General features: G+C 40.6%; 1 protein-coding gene across 9 annotated transcripts in view; it reads right to left on the minus strand.

The window, feature by feature from the left end:
• LOC134323614 (ryanodine receptor 1-like) overlaps positions 1-18,663 on the minus strand; it is a 139,989-nt gene that overhangs the window by 77,586 nt on the left and 43,740 nt on the right. For all 9 annotated transcript variants that reach the window (XM_063005180.1, XM_063005187.1, XM_063005184.1 and 6 more), the window contains 21 exons: positions 17,771-17,957; positions 15,352-15,487; positions 14,934-15,029; positions 14,358-14,476; positions 13,897-14,030; positions 13,497-13,738; positions 13,211-13,403; positions 12,834-13,050; positions 12,296-12,400; positions 11,021-11,124; positions 10,779-10,862; positions 9,453-9,612; positions 9,211-9,358; positions 8,490-8,692; positions 8,038-8,212; positions 5,467-5,675; positions 4,336-4,688; positions 3,174-3,303; positions 2,113-2,273; positions 1,286-1,448; positions 960-1,046 (listed from right to left, as the gene is read on the minus strand). In XM_063005180.1, the coding sequence (XP_062861250.1) occupies positions 960-1,046; positions 1,286-1,448; positions 2,113-2,273; positions 3,174-3,303; positions 4,336-4,688; positions 5,467-5,675; positions 8,038-8,212; positions 8,490-8,692; positions 9,211-9,358; positions 9,453-9,612; positions 10,779-10,862; positions 11,021-11,124; positions 12,296-12,400; positions 12,834-13,050; positions 13,211-13,403; positions 13,497-13,738; positions 13,897-14,030; positions 14,358-14,476; positions 14,934-15,029; positions 15,352-15,487; positions 17,771-17,957 (3,406 nt within the window). The remainder of the gene's footprint in view (positions 1-959; positions 1,047-1,285; positions 1,449-2,112; positions 2,274-3,173; positions 3,304-4,335; positions 4,689-5,466; positions 5,676-8,037; positions 8,213-8,489; positions 8,693-9,210; positions 9,359-9,452; positions 9,613-10,778; positions 10,863-11,020; positions 11,125-12,295; positions 12,401-12,833; positions 13,051-13,210; positions 13,404-13,496; positions 13,739-13,896; positions 14,031-14,357; positions 14,477-14,933; positions 15,030-15,351; positions 15,488-17,770; positions 17,958-18,663) is intronic.

An 18,663-nucleotide genomic window follows, 5' to 3' on the forward strand; every position in this document is an offset into this window, starting at 1 on the left:
ATGAAATTCAAACAAGAGAGATAAAAAATTAAGAACGTGAAAAATTAAAAGAAAATATTGTAAAATATACCCTACAATTTGGGAAATACGAAATTAAAACAAGAGAGATAAGCAATTAAAACATGAAAACTAAAAGAAAATATAGTAAAATATACACTACAATTTAGAATGTACACTACTTTTACAGCGATTACAGCATTTTAGCAGTCATTATAATGAGCTAATACTGGTAAAGTAATAACCGAATAGCAAAAGTACATCGTGTCTAAACGATATTCAAAATTTTTACAGTCGTGCAGGGAATCAGTTGAAAGTTCATTGTAACTATTCAGTGAAATATTAGTTTTTGTACCAGTATAAATGATAAAAGGAGAGACTCTGCATCATTAATTACAGCCGCCATACTAAATGCCTAAATGCGAGTAAATGCCTTCTACAATGGTTTCTTTTCACCAGCTAGCGGCGGACTCCTACAAAGGGCGCTGACACAAACAAATGAACACTTCATGTTTGCTTTATTTCTTTGTCACTAGTGTTGCTGTTTTGACCAGGTGATAGACTCTGCTGTTGCAGAGGAAGAAAGGTGACCCCCAATCTGGCCCTCAGTACCTTCCTCTTACAGACAAGGCTGTTTGTAACTGTAGACTTTAACCTTTGAAAGAATTCCTAAATAATAAAAATCAAGTTTTTAAATACATTGTTCTTTTATTTTTTTCCATTTTATTCCATTTCCATGTTTTTTACACTTTATCCTAGTCAGGGCTGCAGTGTGCCCAGACAGGACGCCAATTCATCACAGGCCCTCAAACTCGGACTGGCACCCGACTGGCCAATAGCACAGCTGGGAATTCAAACCCTAGATCCCAGCGGTAGTGGGCTAGTGTAATTTACAGCTGCGCCAGCAGTATTACTTTACTACATTTGATTTCATTTACTACAAGTTTCTGTAGAAGACTGACCTTAAGCTTGCCCAGCTCAAACTGCAGCATGTTCTGGCTGAAGGGCTGAACAAACACAGCAGGGAAAAGCTTGGTGTTGGGCTCCACCTGAAAAAATCAAATGTCAACAACACAAGGTCAGAGCACAAGTGAGTAAAACAATGACTAAAAATCTCCATTGTTAAATGTGTAGTCAAGGCTACTAAGCTTGTAATAAGATGTGAATTTAAAAATGTAAAGAACTACAGAAAGTACCGAACACGCCTAATCACCAAGACACAATAATTCTAGACAAATTCGCATCAAACTAAGTCATCAATGTCACAGGAAAGCATCATCAGTCTCACCTGATAAAAAGTGTTAATTTCCTTTCCATTGGCCATAAAAGTCATGAGACCTGTGGCCAAATCAACCAGACAACCAACCACCAGATCCTCCTGACTAAAGCGCTGCTGGGAACCACTAATCAGATCTCCTCCCCACACCATGTAGCAGTTGCTCCTCTTTATGCTAATAAACAATAAAACATAATTTAAACATACAAACACTTTCTACAAGGTCTAGAATTTGAATCTTCATGATCATGTTTTTTTATTAATGTTTTTTTCCATTCCCTGTTTGCTTCTGCATTTAGGGGTCACTACAGCTTCCCCATACCAGACACAGCACAGTTTTTACACTGGATGCCCTTGCTGACACAACCCTTCTATTTTTATCTGGGCTTTGGACCAGCACTGAGAGCGAACGAGCAGATGCACCTCCCAATGACTATTTCAGACAACCCCTCTGGCTTTAGCCAATTATGCCCAACCGGTCGATAACATTGCCGAGATTGAAACCCCAGATCCCTGGATCTCTGGAGTTGTGTGTTTTTACCACTGCACCATCCGAGCAACCAGCATCATCATGTTGCATCCGGTTGTGCTGTAATGCACCCCAGACCAGAGGCCAATTCATTGCAGTGCCTTGGCCACCCCCCTCCCCACAGACACAGCCAATCATATCTGTATGTTGACACTCAACTGGCTAACAGCACCATTGGGGATTCAAACCCTGGATCACAGCAGAATTGGGTTGGTACAATGTACCACAAGCACCTGGATTTAAATTTTTTAACTTATTTGATACAATTAAATCATAATAAGCATGAACTGTTTCACAGCTGACACCTCACCTGTCATGTACATTACCCTTGTCGTCTCCTACAGTCACTGTGACATTGCGCACTTTAAAGAGGTCAAAGCTAGGATCATACTGGTGGTAGTCAGGAGTGACCCAGCCAATCCAAACGCCACCGGGCTCTTGACCAGCAAAGATCCGCACTGAGTAGTAATACTAGAGAGAGAAAGTAACCAAAAGGTTTTGACATTTACCTTTATTAACAGTCTGCTTAAATGAAATGCTTAAATGTAGCTGATAAATCTTGTCATGATCAAAATAAAAACACAGATGAAAAATGCCACAACCATGCATAGACAAACATACAGTTTAAGTTAAAAAAAGCTTACATACATTATTATGGACTATTTCAAGTGTTACTTCTATGTGGCCATATAAACAGGGCTTGTTTGACTGTACCCATTAAACGTCGGGAAAGATAACTGAACCTGGCACCTTATGCAGAGACAAGATTTGTCTAGATTCAATGAAATTAAGGATCAACCAGAAATTGTACATCGCCATGAGGAGTTTGCATGTTCTCCCGGTGTTTGTGTGGGTTTCCTCTGGGAGCTCCCATAGTCCAAAGACATGCAGTCAGAATTGGAGATCCCAAATTGTCTGTGATTGGGTTTGATATTAAAAAGACTTGAACTGATGAATGTTGTGTAACCAGTAACTACCTGTCCTGTCATAAATGTAACCAAAAGTGTGTAAAACATGACGTTAAAATCCCTTAAAAATAAATAAATAAATAAATAAATAAAATCTCCATGATGTTGGAAGCTGCAGTGCAAGAAAGAAGTCCCTGCTTCAAAACTGACTAGAATATATATACATACATATATATATATATATATATATACATACGTATATACGTATATATATATATATATATATATATATATATAAAATTTAATAAAAGATTTTTTGTTCTAAATCAGTAAAAGTTCACGACTGCCATGAGCAGGGAGTCTAACAATTACTGGTGTATGTTAACTTTTGACTTCAACTGTATTTTAAAATCATAAGCAATACTTTGTACTAAACAAAATCAAAGCATTTTTAAGGACTCACCGTAGTGGTGTTGAGGATGATCTCTGGGTCATCACGGTCATCAGGAACCACATCCTCCACCAGGCGTGGCACAACAACAGGGGGAGGAGGAGCAGCGATCAGGGCCGCTTTCTTAGCCTTAAACAGAAAACTGTGGAAAGAGGAAGAGCAAGATGAACATAATGGTCTGTCTCTTAACAACCCTAAAAATAAAGGGGGCACAAACAAAAAAGTGGCACCTAGCACAGGTATGCATAAATGAAAGCTACACTATATGGCCAAAAGTATTTGGACATCTGAATGTAAGATTTACATTTTTGGCATTTATCCAAAGCGACTTACAGCACTGTGACAGTACATTGTCTAAGCAATTGAGGGTTAAGAGTCTTGCTCAAGGGCCTTGCTCACTGGCAACCTGGCAGAGGTGGGGCTTGAACCAGCAACCTTTTGATTACTAGTCCAGTATCTTATAGAAGAATGCCTTCATTTGTCATATATACATATACAGGTGTACAGTACAACAAAATTCTTTCTTTGCATATCCCAGCTTGTTTGGAAGCTGGGGTCAGAGCTCAAGGTCAGCCATCACACACAGCGCCCCTGGAACTGAGAGGGTTAAGGACCTTGCTCAAGGACCCAACAGTGGCTGCATGGCAGAGCTGGGATTCGAACTCTCAACCTTTCAGTTAATAGTCCAAAGCTCTACCCACTGCTACCACTGCCCTGTTGCTGAGCTTGTTGGACATCTCATTTCAAAAACAAAATAGTATTAGAACAGAGTGACCTCTATGTAACAATTTGAGCCCTAATAACAGCCACTCTTTTTGAAGATTTTGAAGTATATCTGTGGGAATTTGTGCAGCATTTACTTTAAAAAGCATCTGTATGGCTCCAAAAGCTGTTTAGTGGGGCTGAGGCAGAGCTGAGGGCTCTGTGCAGGCCACTGAGGTTACTTTAAACCAAGCTTTTCTTTGTGCCTGTATAGGCATTGCTTCATGCACAGGGGGGCACAGTCATGCTGGAATGGGAAAGAGTCTTCCCTAAACTGTTGCTGTAAAGGTACAGGTAATTACACCTGTTAGCAATTGTTGTTTCTGGAACACATTACACTTAATAATAATCATAACAACATGCTAATGTGTATTAGAGTCTATGCCTAAAAGAATGCCACACTTCTCCTCACCCTTTCTTTTTGCCTTTCTCAGATGCCGTATCCTTGTCATTTTCTTTGACACCAGGAATGTCTTTAGGCACAGACGCCTCCTTCTCCTTTTCATCCTGCTCCTTCTTGCTCGCCGACTTCTTAAGCAGCTCGTACTCAGAGTCTGGATCCACCTCCAGCACTTCGTCTTCTGGTATAGTGAGCGTCCGAGTCAGGGGCGTGGTGCCCGCAGGCACCTTAAATGTCTCGTGGAACTCGATAGGCAAGCTGAGCCTTAAAAACATCATGTCTGTGTTGGCATTCTGGGAGCCGAAAGTCTTGTGGGTAAGTTTAAGACAGGGAGCAGTGTCTACTGTGCCATCCACACGAGACAACTGAAGAAGTAAAGGAGATTTTGGTTAGAAGACAATAGACTGCAATACAGTTTTTCTAACTGAAGCAGTAAAAGAGTTTTTTTTCCTTTGGCAACCATAATGCGGTTTGGGCACTCGGGTGGTGCAGTCATAAAAACACACTAGCCCACCAGTGCCGAGTTCTCGAGCTCTCAAGCTCAAATCTCAGCTCTGTTATCAGCCGGCCAGGAGACTAGACAGACACCTGACTGCTTGTATGTCTGTAGGGGCAGGGACAATGCCTGAAACGGGGATCCTCATCGCTGGTGCAAGTGCTGCCTCTGCTGACTAATCAAGGTGCCTGCACAGGGAGAGGCTAATTATAAATAGCAGCGTGTGGCACTACGCAGATGACATTGTGAGAACATGTGAGACTGGCCCTGGCAAAAAAAGAAGCGACCAGCGGCGACATGCGTGTTGGAGGGGGCTTGTGCCTCGGCCCTCCTCGATTAGGGATAGGGGTGTGGGTGGCAGCAGCGAGGAGAGTGAGGTAAGCACCAATTGGCAACAACTGGACTGGCTAAAGAACAGAATTTGTAGGACTATCTTCTTGCATTTATTATAACCTATAGCTCAAAAATGAAGTTCTATGTGGTGACAATAATATTTCTTATATTTATACTTACTTCATTAATATTTATCTACAAAAAAATCAGGATCTTTCTGTTGTTGCATCCAACTTTTCCACCTTAGACAAGCCTTGATAATCAGTTGATAATTCAAATTTTAAAAAGGTATTAACCCAAATATGAAGTAGTACCTCAATGTGATTGTGGTTAGTGGGCACTGTGATGAACTGAGGCAGACTTTTGCTGAACCACATGGTGATGTCTCTTTTCATGTTGATGGCAAAAGGTTCGAAGCCCTCCTGCAGCCCACAGATGGCAAAATAGCGCAGACTGCTGACATTCCGGCCCAGGTTAATTCGGCCCACCTGAGACAGGCCCAGTGAACACACGGGAATAAAACCTGCTCGATAAAGAACAAGGCAGAGACGAGATAGATGGATATATGAAATGTTAAACGCTAGGGTGTGCAAAAGTTTTCTAACACATTTTCTAAAACAAGTCTGTACATTTTCACAAGTCTAAAAAAAACACTTGAGCCCACTCAGCCCAATGTAACATATTAAAGAGAATTCATGTTTCAAACATTATACTATTCAATGTTCATCTGCATGATGTGCATCTATTGGCCACGCAGCATTTGCTTCTCAAAAGACGTCAGTGCCGAAATGATGTGTCCATATGCGTACAGACAGATAAACTACAAAACTATAGAAAAGGAAAGTTGGAAGGAAAGATCAAAAAGATGTGTTCCTCTAAAAACAAACAAAAACATTTAATGGCGAAGGCAGTAGATGACTAAACACCAGGCCAAATAATTGACACATCCCTATAACAAGCACACCTGCCATAAAGATTGGCATGAAGGTTGGCCTTTTTTATTCCCCAAATTTACACGGCAGATGGGGCATGAATGTACACCTTGATACACATCCCTCTTTAACAACAACAAAAAAATAAACTATTTTATTTATTTATAGCACCACAACCACATTGCTAAAAAATCTAAAGAGATGGTATGGATTGCCAACTACAAAGACATAAGGGTTAAGCAAAAATAACTACATATACAGTGGTGTTCAAAAAAATAGCAGTCCAACACCATTAACCTGATAAATCACTGTTTGTAGTAGAAGTGATATTTCTGCATAGCAAAAAAATTACTTGAAAGTGTAGTAGAGTAATGAAAACAAAACAAACCCAACAATTAGAACATGCATGCTGCTCATTATGAGTAATCGAAGCATTGATTGAAAGGGGGTTGTTCAAAATAATAGCAGTGAGGAGTTCAATTGGTGAAGTCATTAATTATGCAGAAGAACGGGTGTCAATTTTGGCCCTTATTTATGGTAGGAGGGTGGCAAATGTTGCACAGGTTGGTCATAGCGCATTTCCTTCTGAAATACTGGGTAAAATGGGTTGTTCCAGGCATTGTTCTGATGAACAGCGTACTTTGATTAAAAAGTTGATTTTAGAGGGAAACAACATACAGAAAAGTGCAGCAGATTATAGGCTGCTCAGCTAAAATGATCTCAAATGCCTTGAAGTGACAACCAAAACCTGAAAGACGCAGAAGGAAGTGTGGAACTACTGTTCAAAAGGATAGAAGAATAGCCAGAATGGCAAAGGTTCAGCCAGTGATCATCTCCAGAAAGATCAAGGAACATCTGAAGTTAGCAGTGAGTACAGAAGATGATTAAGTGAAGCCAATTTACCAGCAAGAACTCTTTGCAAAGTCCCGTTGTTAAGAAACAGACACGTCCTGAATGGGTTAACATTTGCCAAGGAACACATTGACTGGTCCAAAGAGAAATGGCTCAACATTTTGTGGACTGGTGAAAGCAAAATTGTTCTTTTTGGGTCTAGTGGACGTAGACAGTATGTCAGACGACCCCTGAGCACTGATTTCAAGCCCAAGTTCACTGTGAAGACAGTAAAGCATGGTGGTACAAAATGATGATATGGGGATGTTTTTTATACCATGGTGTTACGTCTATTTATCTCATACGAGGGATCATGGATCAGTTTAAATATATCAGAATACTTGAGGAGATCATGTTGCCCTATGTCGAAGAAGAAATGTCCTTAAAATGGGTTTCAACATGACAATGACCCAAAACATCTTGGTTACAGACAAACAAGATTGAGGTAATAGAGTGGCCAGCCCAATCCCCTGACTTCAATCCCATAGAGAACTTGTCTTCTGACATCTGAAACATGTTTTTTTGAGGCAAAACCCAAAATTGCAGAAGAACTGTGGAATGTAGTCTAATCATCCTGGACTGGAAAACCTGTTCAGAGGTGCTAGAAGTCGGTCGACTCCATGCAACACAGATCTTAGAAACAATTGTTTTATTAAATATTAGTTCAGTAATTTAAAGTAAAGTGAAACCTCAAACATTTTTTCATGTTATAGATCTTTTTTTTTTTTTAGCACTGCTATTTTTTTGAACAACCTAATATTCATTTTTCTTAATTTTCTGTAAAGAATGAACGCAAACTGGCAAAATTTTAATAATGTTTTGATTTAGAATTGAAAGTGTAGTATTTTCAGTGCATTTGCATTTATGGAAATAAAAGTTATTATAATGATTTTGTGCTTTATTCTGTTTTTTGAAATCACTGCTATTTTTTTGAACACTACTGTATTTAAAGCAAGAAAATACCAAATACTCATACCAAGGACCAACACAAAGAATGCCAACAAAACAATCCAAGTGGCTTCATGATTAAATAAAGATGAATTTTAAAATCCACATACTCACCGTCTCCAATCTCAATGTCTTTGAAGGCCATTTCTGAACCAGAGTCACTGATCAGCATCTCTCCATTCAGAGTGAACATGATGTTCATCTCCACCAGGTCAATCATGCATCCCACCACATCTCCGGACTGCCACTGGCGACCAAATGGCTCATTACCTATGTGCCAACGCTGAGCCTGAAAAAGGCAACATATAAAAGTTTGATATATGTTGCATTTGAAGAGTATCTGTTTTCATATCCACATTTAGTTTAAATCACCGGATAAACTGACAATAGTGAATGAGTAGGAGGAACCAACATCATGCCATAAACAGCAAGGCAGAAAGACATAATTCTGTAACTGTGCCCAGCCCCTGATCTTCATGTCAGGTTGGCATGTTACAGTAATACAGAGACTGCACAAATATTTACTCAGTATATACTATAGTATGACCCCATAAACCTTTACATACCCTGTTTCCATTAAAGACGTAAGCCAGCTCATCAGTTCCCAGGTCAGTGCCAGCACGTACATTGGGTCGGGCCCAGCCCACTCTCATCTCTCCTGTTGTCACTGCTTCAAACTCAAAATACCATTTTCCTGAGGTGACAGCGTACTGCTTCTCAGCTCTGAAGAGTCTTACTTTATTGCCTTGGATGCCCTCCACAGCATGACCTGTTAAACAAAGCGGGGGGCAGGTAGTGCATTGTATGTGACAGAATAAAGTCAAGGTGAAGAATAAAGATGCCGATTCTGGTTTGTACTTGCTAATTCAATGCAGTTCTTGTATCGTGAATGTAATAACTGCATGCAGTTGCAGCCAGTTAGGTTTGACCAGTGAGCCTTTTGCACCTTGGACAGATTTTAAATGATCTGGGGCTCATTATTTTGGACAAGAAGGTCTGGCTGGCAAGCTGTGTTCCAATCTGTGGTAAAAGTCTTCAGTGCAGTTGAGGTCAAGGCTCTGTGCAAACCACTAGTGGTCCTGCACTCCAAACTCATCAAACCGTTTCTTTATAGACCCTGCTTTATGCACAGTAGACTTGTCATGCTGAATAAAAAGCCTTACTAGAACTATTGCCGCAAAACTGAAAGCTTCTAATTTATAGAACAGTTTAAAATGGGTGTGGCTAAAACACCAGTAGTCAATTATTAGGAAGGGTGTCCGCATACTTTTGGCAATAAGTACTTACTACTTTCTTGGTCAGGTGGCTCAATGTTGTATCCGTAGCCAATGAGAGTGCGTACGGCGCTGTTCACACTGTCTCTGTTGGTTTTCTTGGTTCTCTCGTCCAGCAGGTTATACGGTACCAAACGAGGGTTACGCTTATTCAGAATGTCCTAAAAAAGGAAAGGTTAAGTTCAACATTTCAAATAGTCATTAAGCATCTAGAAGAGTCTGCCAGCAAACAACTTTGTCATATCTAAATGATACCTGTACAATGCTGTAGGTCCAACCCTGCCTCACTCGGTCTCGTGCCCACACATTGTGCCCATTCTCTGCCAGCTTTTCCACCAGCTGGTTTTGATTGGGTGTGAGTTTTACGTGACTAAGGTCCAAAGGGGCTGGCTTGTAACCACTGCTCATCACATACCTAATAGACAAAGATAGAGAAAAAACAAGCCAAATTTTCAACATTTCTAGGCCCAATTGCAAAATGACAGCTAGTTATACTATGTTGTGGGTAAATAATTGTTCCTGTTCTGGTTGCCTATGTTTTTCCCCATTGACACATTTATTGATTTTAAATAAACAAAACCTAATATTACACTTGAGTTAATATCAGGGTTGCACTGGGTCCAGATTCTCCGGAACCACTGGGCGCAATGCAGTAAGACATTTTTAGACATAGGCAATTTTGTCTGTATGTTGATGCCCAACGGGTAGTGGGCTAGCATAACGTGCCCAACACAAGATTCATCGGTTCACAAGTTCAATGTCAAACACAGTCATGGACAATTTTGTATCTCCAATTCACCTCACTTGCATATTTTTGGACTGTGGGAGGAAACCGGAGCTCCCGAAGGAAACCCACGCAGACACAGGGAGAACATGCAAACTCCACACAGAAAGGACCCGGACCGCCCCACCTGGGCATCAAACCCAGGACCTTCTTGCTGTGAGGCGACAGTGCTACCCACTGAGCCACTGAGCCGCCCTGTCTGACTGTTATTAAATGTTTCTTATCATAAATTGGAATATTCTGTTCATATTACATTATCTCAAAAGTTAGACCAAATGTTGGGTGATGATTAAATAGTCACTAATATCCTTGACATATCTAACCTGTTAATAGCCATAATTTTATTTTGGCACACAGTTCTTACATCGGATGCAACCTCCTTATATTATCTGGGCTTAAAACTGGCACTGAGAGTGCACTGACAAGTGCATCTGTCAATGGCTAGGCTGTTCTGTCATTCCCCATCCCCCACCACAGACATAGCCAATCATGTCTGTTTAGACATCCAACCGGCTAATAGTACGGCTGAGATTCAAACCCCAGATCTCAGCGGTAGTGGACCACTAAGCCACCAGAGCACAATCTTTACTACTGAACAGTTTTTTTTTTAAATTGGTGACTTTCATTGGTTGAATAAATACCTATTGTACAGCTTACTAGAGACTGAGAGCACTGTCAGTTATTTCATCATGGATATCTAGACCATCCCATTAGAACCATAACTAAAATTATATTACATTCCAAAAAGTACATTTATTCTATACTTGGAGCAGTAGAGGTTTAACTTTAACACATACGTTTTGGGCAGTTTGATCTTCTTCAGGTTTTCTTCTGCTTTCTCATCTCCCATACCCACATGGCAGCCCAGAGCCAGCAGAGTCCTAAAGAGTTACACAGCAGAAAGGAAAAGCAGAGTCTAAGCAACAGAGCATAAACTCAATAAAAATAAAGTTATAGTAAAGTTACACTAATGTTCAGGGGTAAATTACAACAATGAGGGAGAGAGTTTGTTAACATGTCAGGCACAAATGTTACTTACTTTAAAGTCTCTCCAGACATCTGCAGGTTGTAGTTTCTCTCTGGTTCTGGCAAGCTCTGGAAGTCCACCAGGCATGGGTGCAATTTCTTATTGTCATCTCGGAACTAAAGAAGAACGATGATGTATATATATTTACATGAATTTAAAATTATAAAAAGATCACATTATGGGGTAGAGGTAGAGAGAATTTATTTGCTGTGTTAATTGTCTGTGTGCAGAATGTCTCACACTGTGGTTCAGTGGAGACCCAACTGTGCTTCATACAAGGCCAAGTGGAGTTGTATGACCGTTTACCTTTAATAAATAACATAATTAAAAAAATAATAATAATAAAAAAAATAAAAAATAAAATATATATATATATACTGTATATACAGTATATATATATATATATATATATATATATATATATATATATATATATATATATATATATATATAATAGTTTGCTCTTACTCAGGTGTTCTTGTTTTGTATTAACTAAAAATGAAAAAGTAACAAAGAGAAAAAAAAAAAAGAAAATACACAAAAAGAAAAGACACAAAAAGTCAAACATGTTGTTATTGTTTATATCATGCAGTTCTGTAATGGGGTGGACCACACCTCGTCACTATGGTGCTAGGTGTCTGTCTAAGATAAAACTATACTGTGGCTAAAAAGACATAAACTTAAAAGGGTAAAGGGAAACAAAAGTGGTGGCCAAAATAGCAGAAACCAAAAGTAACCAATGAAAGACACAAAAACATCTGCAGCCCACAACGGAGACAGTGGATAGAAAAGAGATAGCGCAGAATAAAAACTAGCAAACTGCTCAGAGCGTTTGTGACAACCAAGTTCTTATTAAAAGAGGAAAAAAGGAAACCCAGAACAAGCCAAGGATGGCAATGTTCGAGTGAAACCCCACCTCACCAATGGGCACAGCCCATGCTCAGGATGGGTTCAAACGTGGCACCAGAAGTGTGACTACTCTGGACATGTTCACAAAAACAGATACAGAGTGGCAACATTGTGCGCCGGCTAAAAACCAGACCGGGCCAAGCCCAGCCACACGGTTTCTAAAGAAAAGCCAGCTATGGAGCCAGTAAGTCTGTGAGGAATGAGAAAAATAAATAAATAAATAGAAACACTTTCACCTGGAGCAAAATAACTTTCAATGAGGAAGACACGATTCTGTAGCCGTACCCAGCTGCCGATCTCCACATCAAGTGGGCCGGTTACAAGTTGTAGTGTGCAATGTTCTGTATGTGTAAAAACGGAATAATTAAAGCTTCCTACCAGGCCGTAGGTCCAACCCTGCTCGATGCGGGTCACAGCCCACAGCTCGTGGATGTTCTCAGCGAGTTTCTCTCTGATGCGCTCCAGATGAGGAGGCAAAACGATCTATTCAAACAGAAACGCAACAAGATGTTATTCGTTTTTCTGAAAATCAACTGACAGATGGAGTCACATAACTACAAGAGACCTATAAAAATGTGAATGTATGAATAATCAAATTTTTTACTTTACTATGCTGTATTTAATTAAACACTCTATCCTGGACAGGGTCATGGTGGGTCCAGTTCCACTGGAAAACTTTGGGTGCAAGGCAGGAATACCCTAGACAGAGCACCTATGCCATTACCCAATTATATGTAGATGCCTGCCTGTCCAGTAGCATCACTGAGATACCAACCCAGATCTCAGCGATGGTTGGCTAGCATAATAGACTGCTGCGTCCCCCAGGCACCCATTATATAAAATGTTATATGCTTTAAATGCTTTATATACATGTGTACCACAAGATAAACAAAGACAGTAGTGATAGATGGACTACCTGAGCAGTATCCACAGGGCAGGGTGTGAATGAGGTGTGTGTAAGAGACTGCGTGGGGCCCAGTAGATTTCTGACTCCATTAAAATCATGCTTGTATTCCTTTATGGGCTCAATGCGCAGCCTCTCTTTGGGCAGTACAGCTTCATAGCATGGAGAATAGCCAGGAGGAGGACAGAACTTGAATTCTCCATGACGTCCACCTAACAGAAATCGGGCTCTAGAAAAAGCAAAGGATTCAGATTGGAAAAGAATAGTGGTATGGTGGACAGCAGCTGGAAAGCAGCTATGGTGCAAAATGTGCACCAGATTAGTTTAAAACTTCAAACCATTCAAAATCCTTTAATTTCCACTAAAACAGTGCATTTTTGCACCCTTACTTGACTCCAGCTGAGAAGCTAATGACTGGGAAGAAGAGGCCGTCTAAATTGAAGTTCTCAAACATGCCCTGAACGGGATGCCCGTTGATACGGAAAGAAATACTGGGCACGCTCAGATCCAGACAGCAGCTCACAACATCGTCAGCTGCAAGACACTGCTGACTGGGTGACGCCACCTGACGAGGCACGTGACCTAAAAACACAGACATTAAGACAGGGTGGTACAGGGATATCAAATCAGATTTAATCACAAGTGTTAACCGATCCTTGAACCATTCACACTAACCTGACCAGAGATGAAGTCCATCAAATCCGTAAGAGTAAAGGTCATCACCGACTCCATTGCCTCCCCAGCCTTCTCCACCTCCAGGATAAGGACTGTATCCCTCAGTCAGGGCCCAGCCAACGCGCAAGTGACTGGCCTGAGCTGTCACAAACGGCTCCACGTAGTCTACGATCATCTCGTAGTACCACTTTTTATACTGGGTTGAACCCTCACATGTTCCAAGAAAGATATTGGGCCTTACACTAGAGACATAAAAGGAATGCTGGGTTAAATTACTTCGAACACTTGCTGATTAGCAATTGATCAGCAATATGAGTCAATACTTCATCCAGATGTCAAATAACATAGCAGCTGGAACTTATTGGTGAATAAAAATAAAAAAAAAGACACCATGACTTACCTGGCTACATAATTTACAATATTCGTCTGCAGAAGAAGGTCACGACGCGGAAGTAGATTTTCTGTAATGAGGTTTTGATTGGATCTAACAGCCACACCGTTACACACGCACAAAGATCGCAGCACATCCAACACCTGTAAGGGCAAAGAGATTACGTCAGACATTGTTTACCTGAGTGTGCATATTGAGATGAGTGTTACTGCAGGGTGTTATTTTTTTACTATGCATCTGAGCTTAAAATAAGGAGTTCGGTTTCTGATAGTTATGCTGTTTAATGCAGCACAGTCATCTCTAACGTGCTTTACATATAAACCCCAGAATAAAATGTATAAATATATAAATAAAAACACAAACTGGATGAAATTGAAACAGAACTGTGATTAGAATACAACTTTAATAGGGTCATATGTGTAGAAAGGTGTGTGTTTACTTAAGTTAAAATAATGCCATAATCATTGGACCTTGTGATTGCGTCCATGCTTGTCCAGTAGAGAGATAATGGATTTAATGTGGTTCTCCTGAATGATGTTCAGGACTTCAGGGCTTTCAATCAAAATGCAATACAACACCTCCAGAATACCTGTACAGAACAAGATCAAACCATTTACAGACATTAAAAACTGTGATATCAATGCATGAGGTTTATAGAGAATGTATTTTAGGAGGGTTACTGATCATTTCCATTAACTCAAACACAATTCCTCTGCCACATGGATCACCCCATGCTGACTCTTCAACATGTGTGCAGTCAGTTACGGACAGTCTGGCTACTCGACCAAACACCAGAGGTCGCATTTGTAACAGCAGTGAGGACACCTGTCAACATGAGTCTGGCTAACCAGGGTTAAGCAGTGATAAAACATGAAAATGAAAGGCTAGTTACCAAACTGAATGAATACATTCTCTTTATAATTCATTTAGACTACTCTTAGAAATTAGTGCTATATTGATTTGATTTCTCCCTGAAACTGGTATTGGTGACCAAACTGCAATGTAAGTCTGCATTCAGCATCTGGGTGTGAGAGAACTGTGCATACCTGAGGAGGCCTCTAGACGGTCCAGTTTACTGACCAGCCAGTCCAGGTTATCACAGAACAGAGCACAGTTAGTACGGTTTCCTCTGATGAGAGAAGCTGCACAAAAAGAGAAGTAAAATGAGTGTATATACACAATGTATACCTGACCATGAGCTTTATGCACATACCATTTCAAAAACAATTATTAAAATTCCATTTTCTCTTTATTCCAAACCTTCTCATATGTGTTTGGTACATACAGTATGTCTGACTTATTGTACAGTACAATTACATAAATGAGCAAAAAGGCCTGGAAGACACAGTTATTCAACAAATAAGATCTACACAATTTAAAATGTGTTTAATCTGCACATAGGGCAAGATACAAACGGTAGCACTTCTGTAACAGTATAAGGTATGACGGGGTGAATGGACTCACCTAGCAGTTCATAGAGCAGGTTGACAATTTCTTTCCAAGACTCAGCTGCTTCCTCTCCAGCAAACTCAGAAAAGTGTGCAGCAGTGTTGTACACATTCAGCCTGTCCACACAGTCCAGCACTATGGTGATCATTCCCTATATTACCATCAGAGTGGTGCAGAAACCACACGGTCAAATCAGACAAGATTCAGCTGAACAGATTTACATCTCACTGTGAAACAGATTTTTAATCAGTAAAAATATTTCTTTACAATTATTATGTATTTATTAGGATTTTAATGTCATGTTTTACACACTTTGGTTACATTCATAACAGAATAGGTAGTTACTGGTGATTCATGTGGGAGGAAACTGAAGCTCCCGAAGGAAACCCACACAGACACAGGGAGAACATGCAAACTCCACACAGAAAGGACCCGGACCGCCCCACCTGGGGATCGAACCCAGGACATTCTTGCTGTGAGGCGACAGTGCTACCCTTTCTTTGAAGTAATCTCAATAAAGATACCTTTAAATACTTTCAATTGTCACCGTTATGTGTTGCATAGACAGAAATGAATAATGACACTAAAAATCATAATACATTTTGGTGTCATTATGATAGTATTTTTCTGACCTTGACACTGATTTTTTATTTCCCTATTTCTTCAACCGCTTTATCATGGTCAAGATCGCAGCAGATTTTGTTTCACAGGAATACTCTGGACAGGGCGCCAACACACAACAGGGTTTCATCACACAGACACAGCCAATCATGTCTATGTAGACACCTGGTCTGCTAATAGCACAACTGTGCCACCCGCCCATAGACCACTGAAGTCGTGTCGTCATTTTGTAGGCCACGCCATGTTGTTATGCCCATATTTGGTAACCCGGGTCTAAGAGAAATTTTGAATAGGAAAAATGGATGGAGATTTCGCAAATTGCCTCTCTCGCATCCTGTAGTCATAAAAAATGTTCCAAAGCTGTTACGTTTTGTTTTATGGAGATTCTTCTGTCTATTATCACTGGATCCTCTGAATTATGAAGTCGTTAAAGAGTCAAAATATGAATATTGCTACATGTAAGCTAATGCTACTGCGCACTGAATTGACGTCACTAAACTGGAAGCCTCTTAATTTGTTCTTTTTTTTTCTTTTATAAGCCTCTTAAATAACCGCACGAAGCAGCGCGATTCACCAGTGTAACAGTGCAGTGATATTCACAAGTTTTGGTTGATATTTTTAGCAGCTAGCTACATTAAAGTAGAAAGCAAGGATGGTTGGGTGTTACTCCTTTGGTTGTACTCACCAAAAGCGAGCCGCTCTTCCGTTGATTTGATTGGTGTACATTTACATTTACATTTTCAGCAATTAGCAGACGCTTTTATCCAAAGCGACTTACACAAGAGCTGAACACAATGACCCAACAGTGGCAACTTGGTGGCGGCGGGGCTTGAACCGGCAACCTTCAGTTTACTAGTCCAGTACCTTAACCACTGAGCTATCACTGGCCTTCACTGGTGTAGTTCAGTGACGTCTAATTAATGTGCAGTAGCATTAGCTTTCGTGTAGCATTATTAGTATTACGATCCTTTAACAACCTGTGATGTACAGGAGAAAAATGTACATAGGACAAAACGTACAGGGTTCTGAACATGTTTATTTAGCACAGGATGTGTTAGAGCCGTAGGAATTTTTCCCATAGGAAATCTGAGTTAGACCCGGGTCTCCAAATATGGGCATAACGAGGACTACAGAATGACGCACGACTTCAGTGGTCTATTACAATAGCACACTACTGCTGGGTTAGAATCTTGGGCACCTATGCACAGTTTAGTTTAGAGTTTCGATTTTAATGCCACGTCTGCCCTTGGGCCATGTTCATGGCAGAGAAGGATGTAATATGTTGCAATTCTGTTTTATTATATAAGTTATGTCTGTTGTCTATGTATGTCCATTATTTGTGTAGCTTTAGTTTCGTTATTGTCAATAATTTTAGATTTATTTATTTATTAGGATTTGAACGTCATGTTTTACACTTTGGTTACAGTAATGACAGGAACGGTAGTTACTCATTACACAAGATTCATCAGTTCACAAGTTTAATCTCAAACACAGTCATGGACAATTTTGTATCTCCAATTCACCTCACTTGCACGTCTTTGGTCTGTGGGAGGAAATCGGAGCTCCCGGAAGAAACCCACACAGACACAGGGAGAACATGCAAACTCCACACAAAGGATCCAGACCGCCCCACCTGGGGACCAGGACCTTCTTGCTGTGAGGCGACAGTGCTACCCACTGAGCCACCGTGCCACCCTTAATAATTTTAGATATGCCACTGCTTTTGTGTTGTTGAACAGTTCCTTAATGTAAAGGTGTTACATTTCAATAAAGTGTAATATTCATTAGCTCACGTGTGTGCACGCATACACACCTCTTCTTGAAAAAGGTTCTGTCGGTTCCGCAGTGAGCGCAGTTTGGTCTGCTTCTCCTCGTGCTCCAGCTCCTCCTCGGGCGGTCGGAAGTAATGGATCAGATCCTGCAGGGACAGAATTACTCCATCCAGTGGCAGAGACACTGGTCCAGCAGCCCTGTTCTTTCCACTCAGAGAGTCCAGTCCCCTGCACACACACAGACACACACACAAACACAGTGAATTAATGGAAGCACTTATCATCTTATGTTCACATAATGCGCTGTAAAAGCCAAGGTAACACATTAAGAGAACATTTTAGCTTCTAAGTCTTTTTTCCTTCCCACTTAGTGTCCGGGCATTAACACCTACACACTTAAAGCACATTTTTTTCTGAAAATAAAGGTGGAACAGTGATAAACAAGTCACTATACAACCCACTATTTTAAGAAACACATCTGCTCAGGTACAGGGTGACATGTGGAAATGCTGAATGAATTTTTCATCAACTAGCATCAGGTTCCTTCAAAGAGACCTGACACATACAGAGGATCCTGCTATGCTCTCTAGGTTCCTCTTCCACTCAACCAGGTACCAGAAGTTGCTGTAGCAGTGCTTGAGGGGGTGAATTCCTATCTGGTTGAGCACCCAAACAGGCCAGTGGCATTGCCGACACACAAACTCGGGTCCCAGCATTGAAGGGCTTGTGCATTAGAATTCTGTGCCACTCAAGAAGCCAATAGATAAAAGTACACACCTTTGTCATAATGGATTTAGAGCACAAGGGTGTATACACTGGTCTAACTGGCCCACCTGCTGTAAAGATCCTTGGAGGTATGTTTACAGAGTCGTGTCCTCACACCTTGCCATTTATGGCCGGCAGAGGTGGCATGGAGGTACAGACTGACATGTCA

This window comes from Trichomycterus rosablanca, chromosome 11 (assembly GCF_030014385.1).
Source record: "Trichomycterus rosablanca isolate fTriRos1 chromosome 11, fTriRos1.hap1, whole genome shotgun sequence".
Taxonomy (NCBI): domain Eukaryota; kingdom Metazoa; phylum Chordata; class Actinopteri; order Siluriformes; family Trichomycteridae; genus Trichomycterus; species Trichomycterus rosablanca.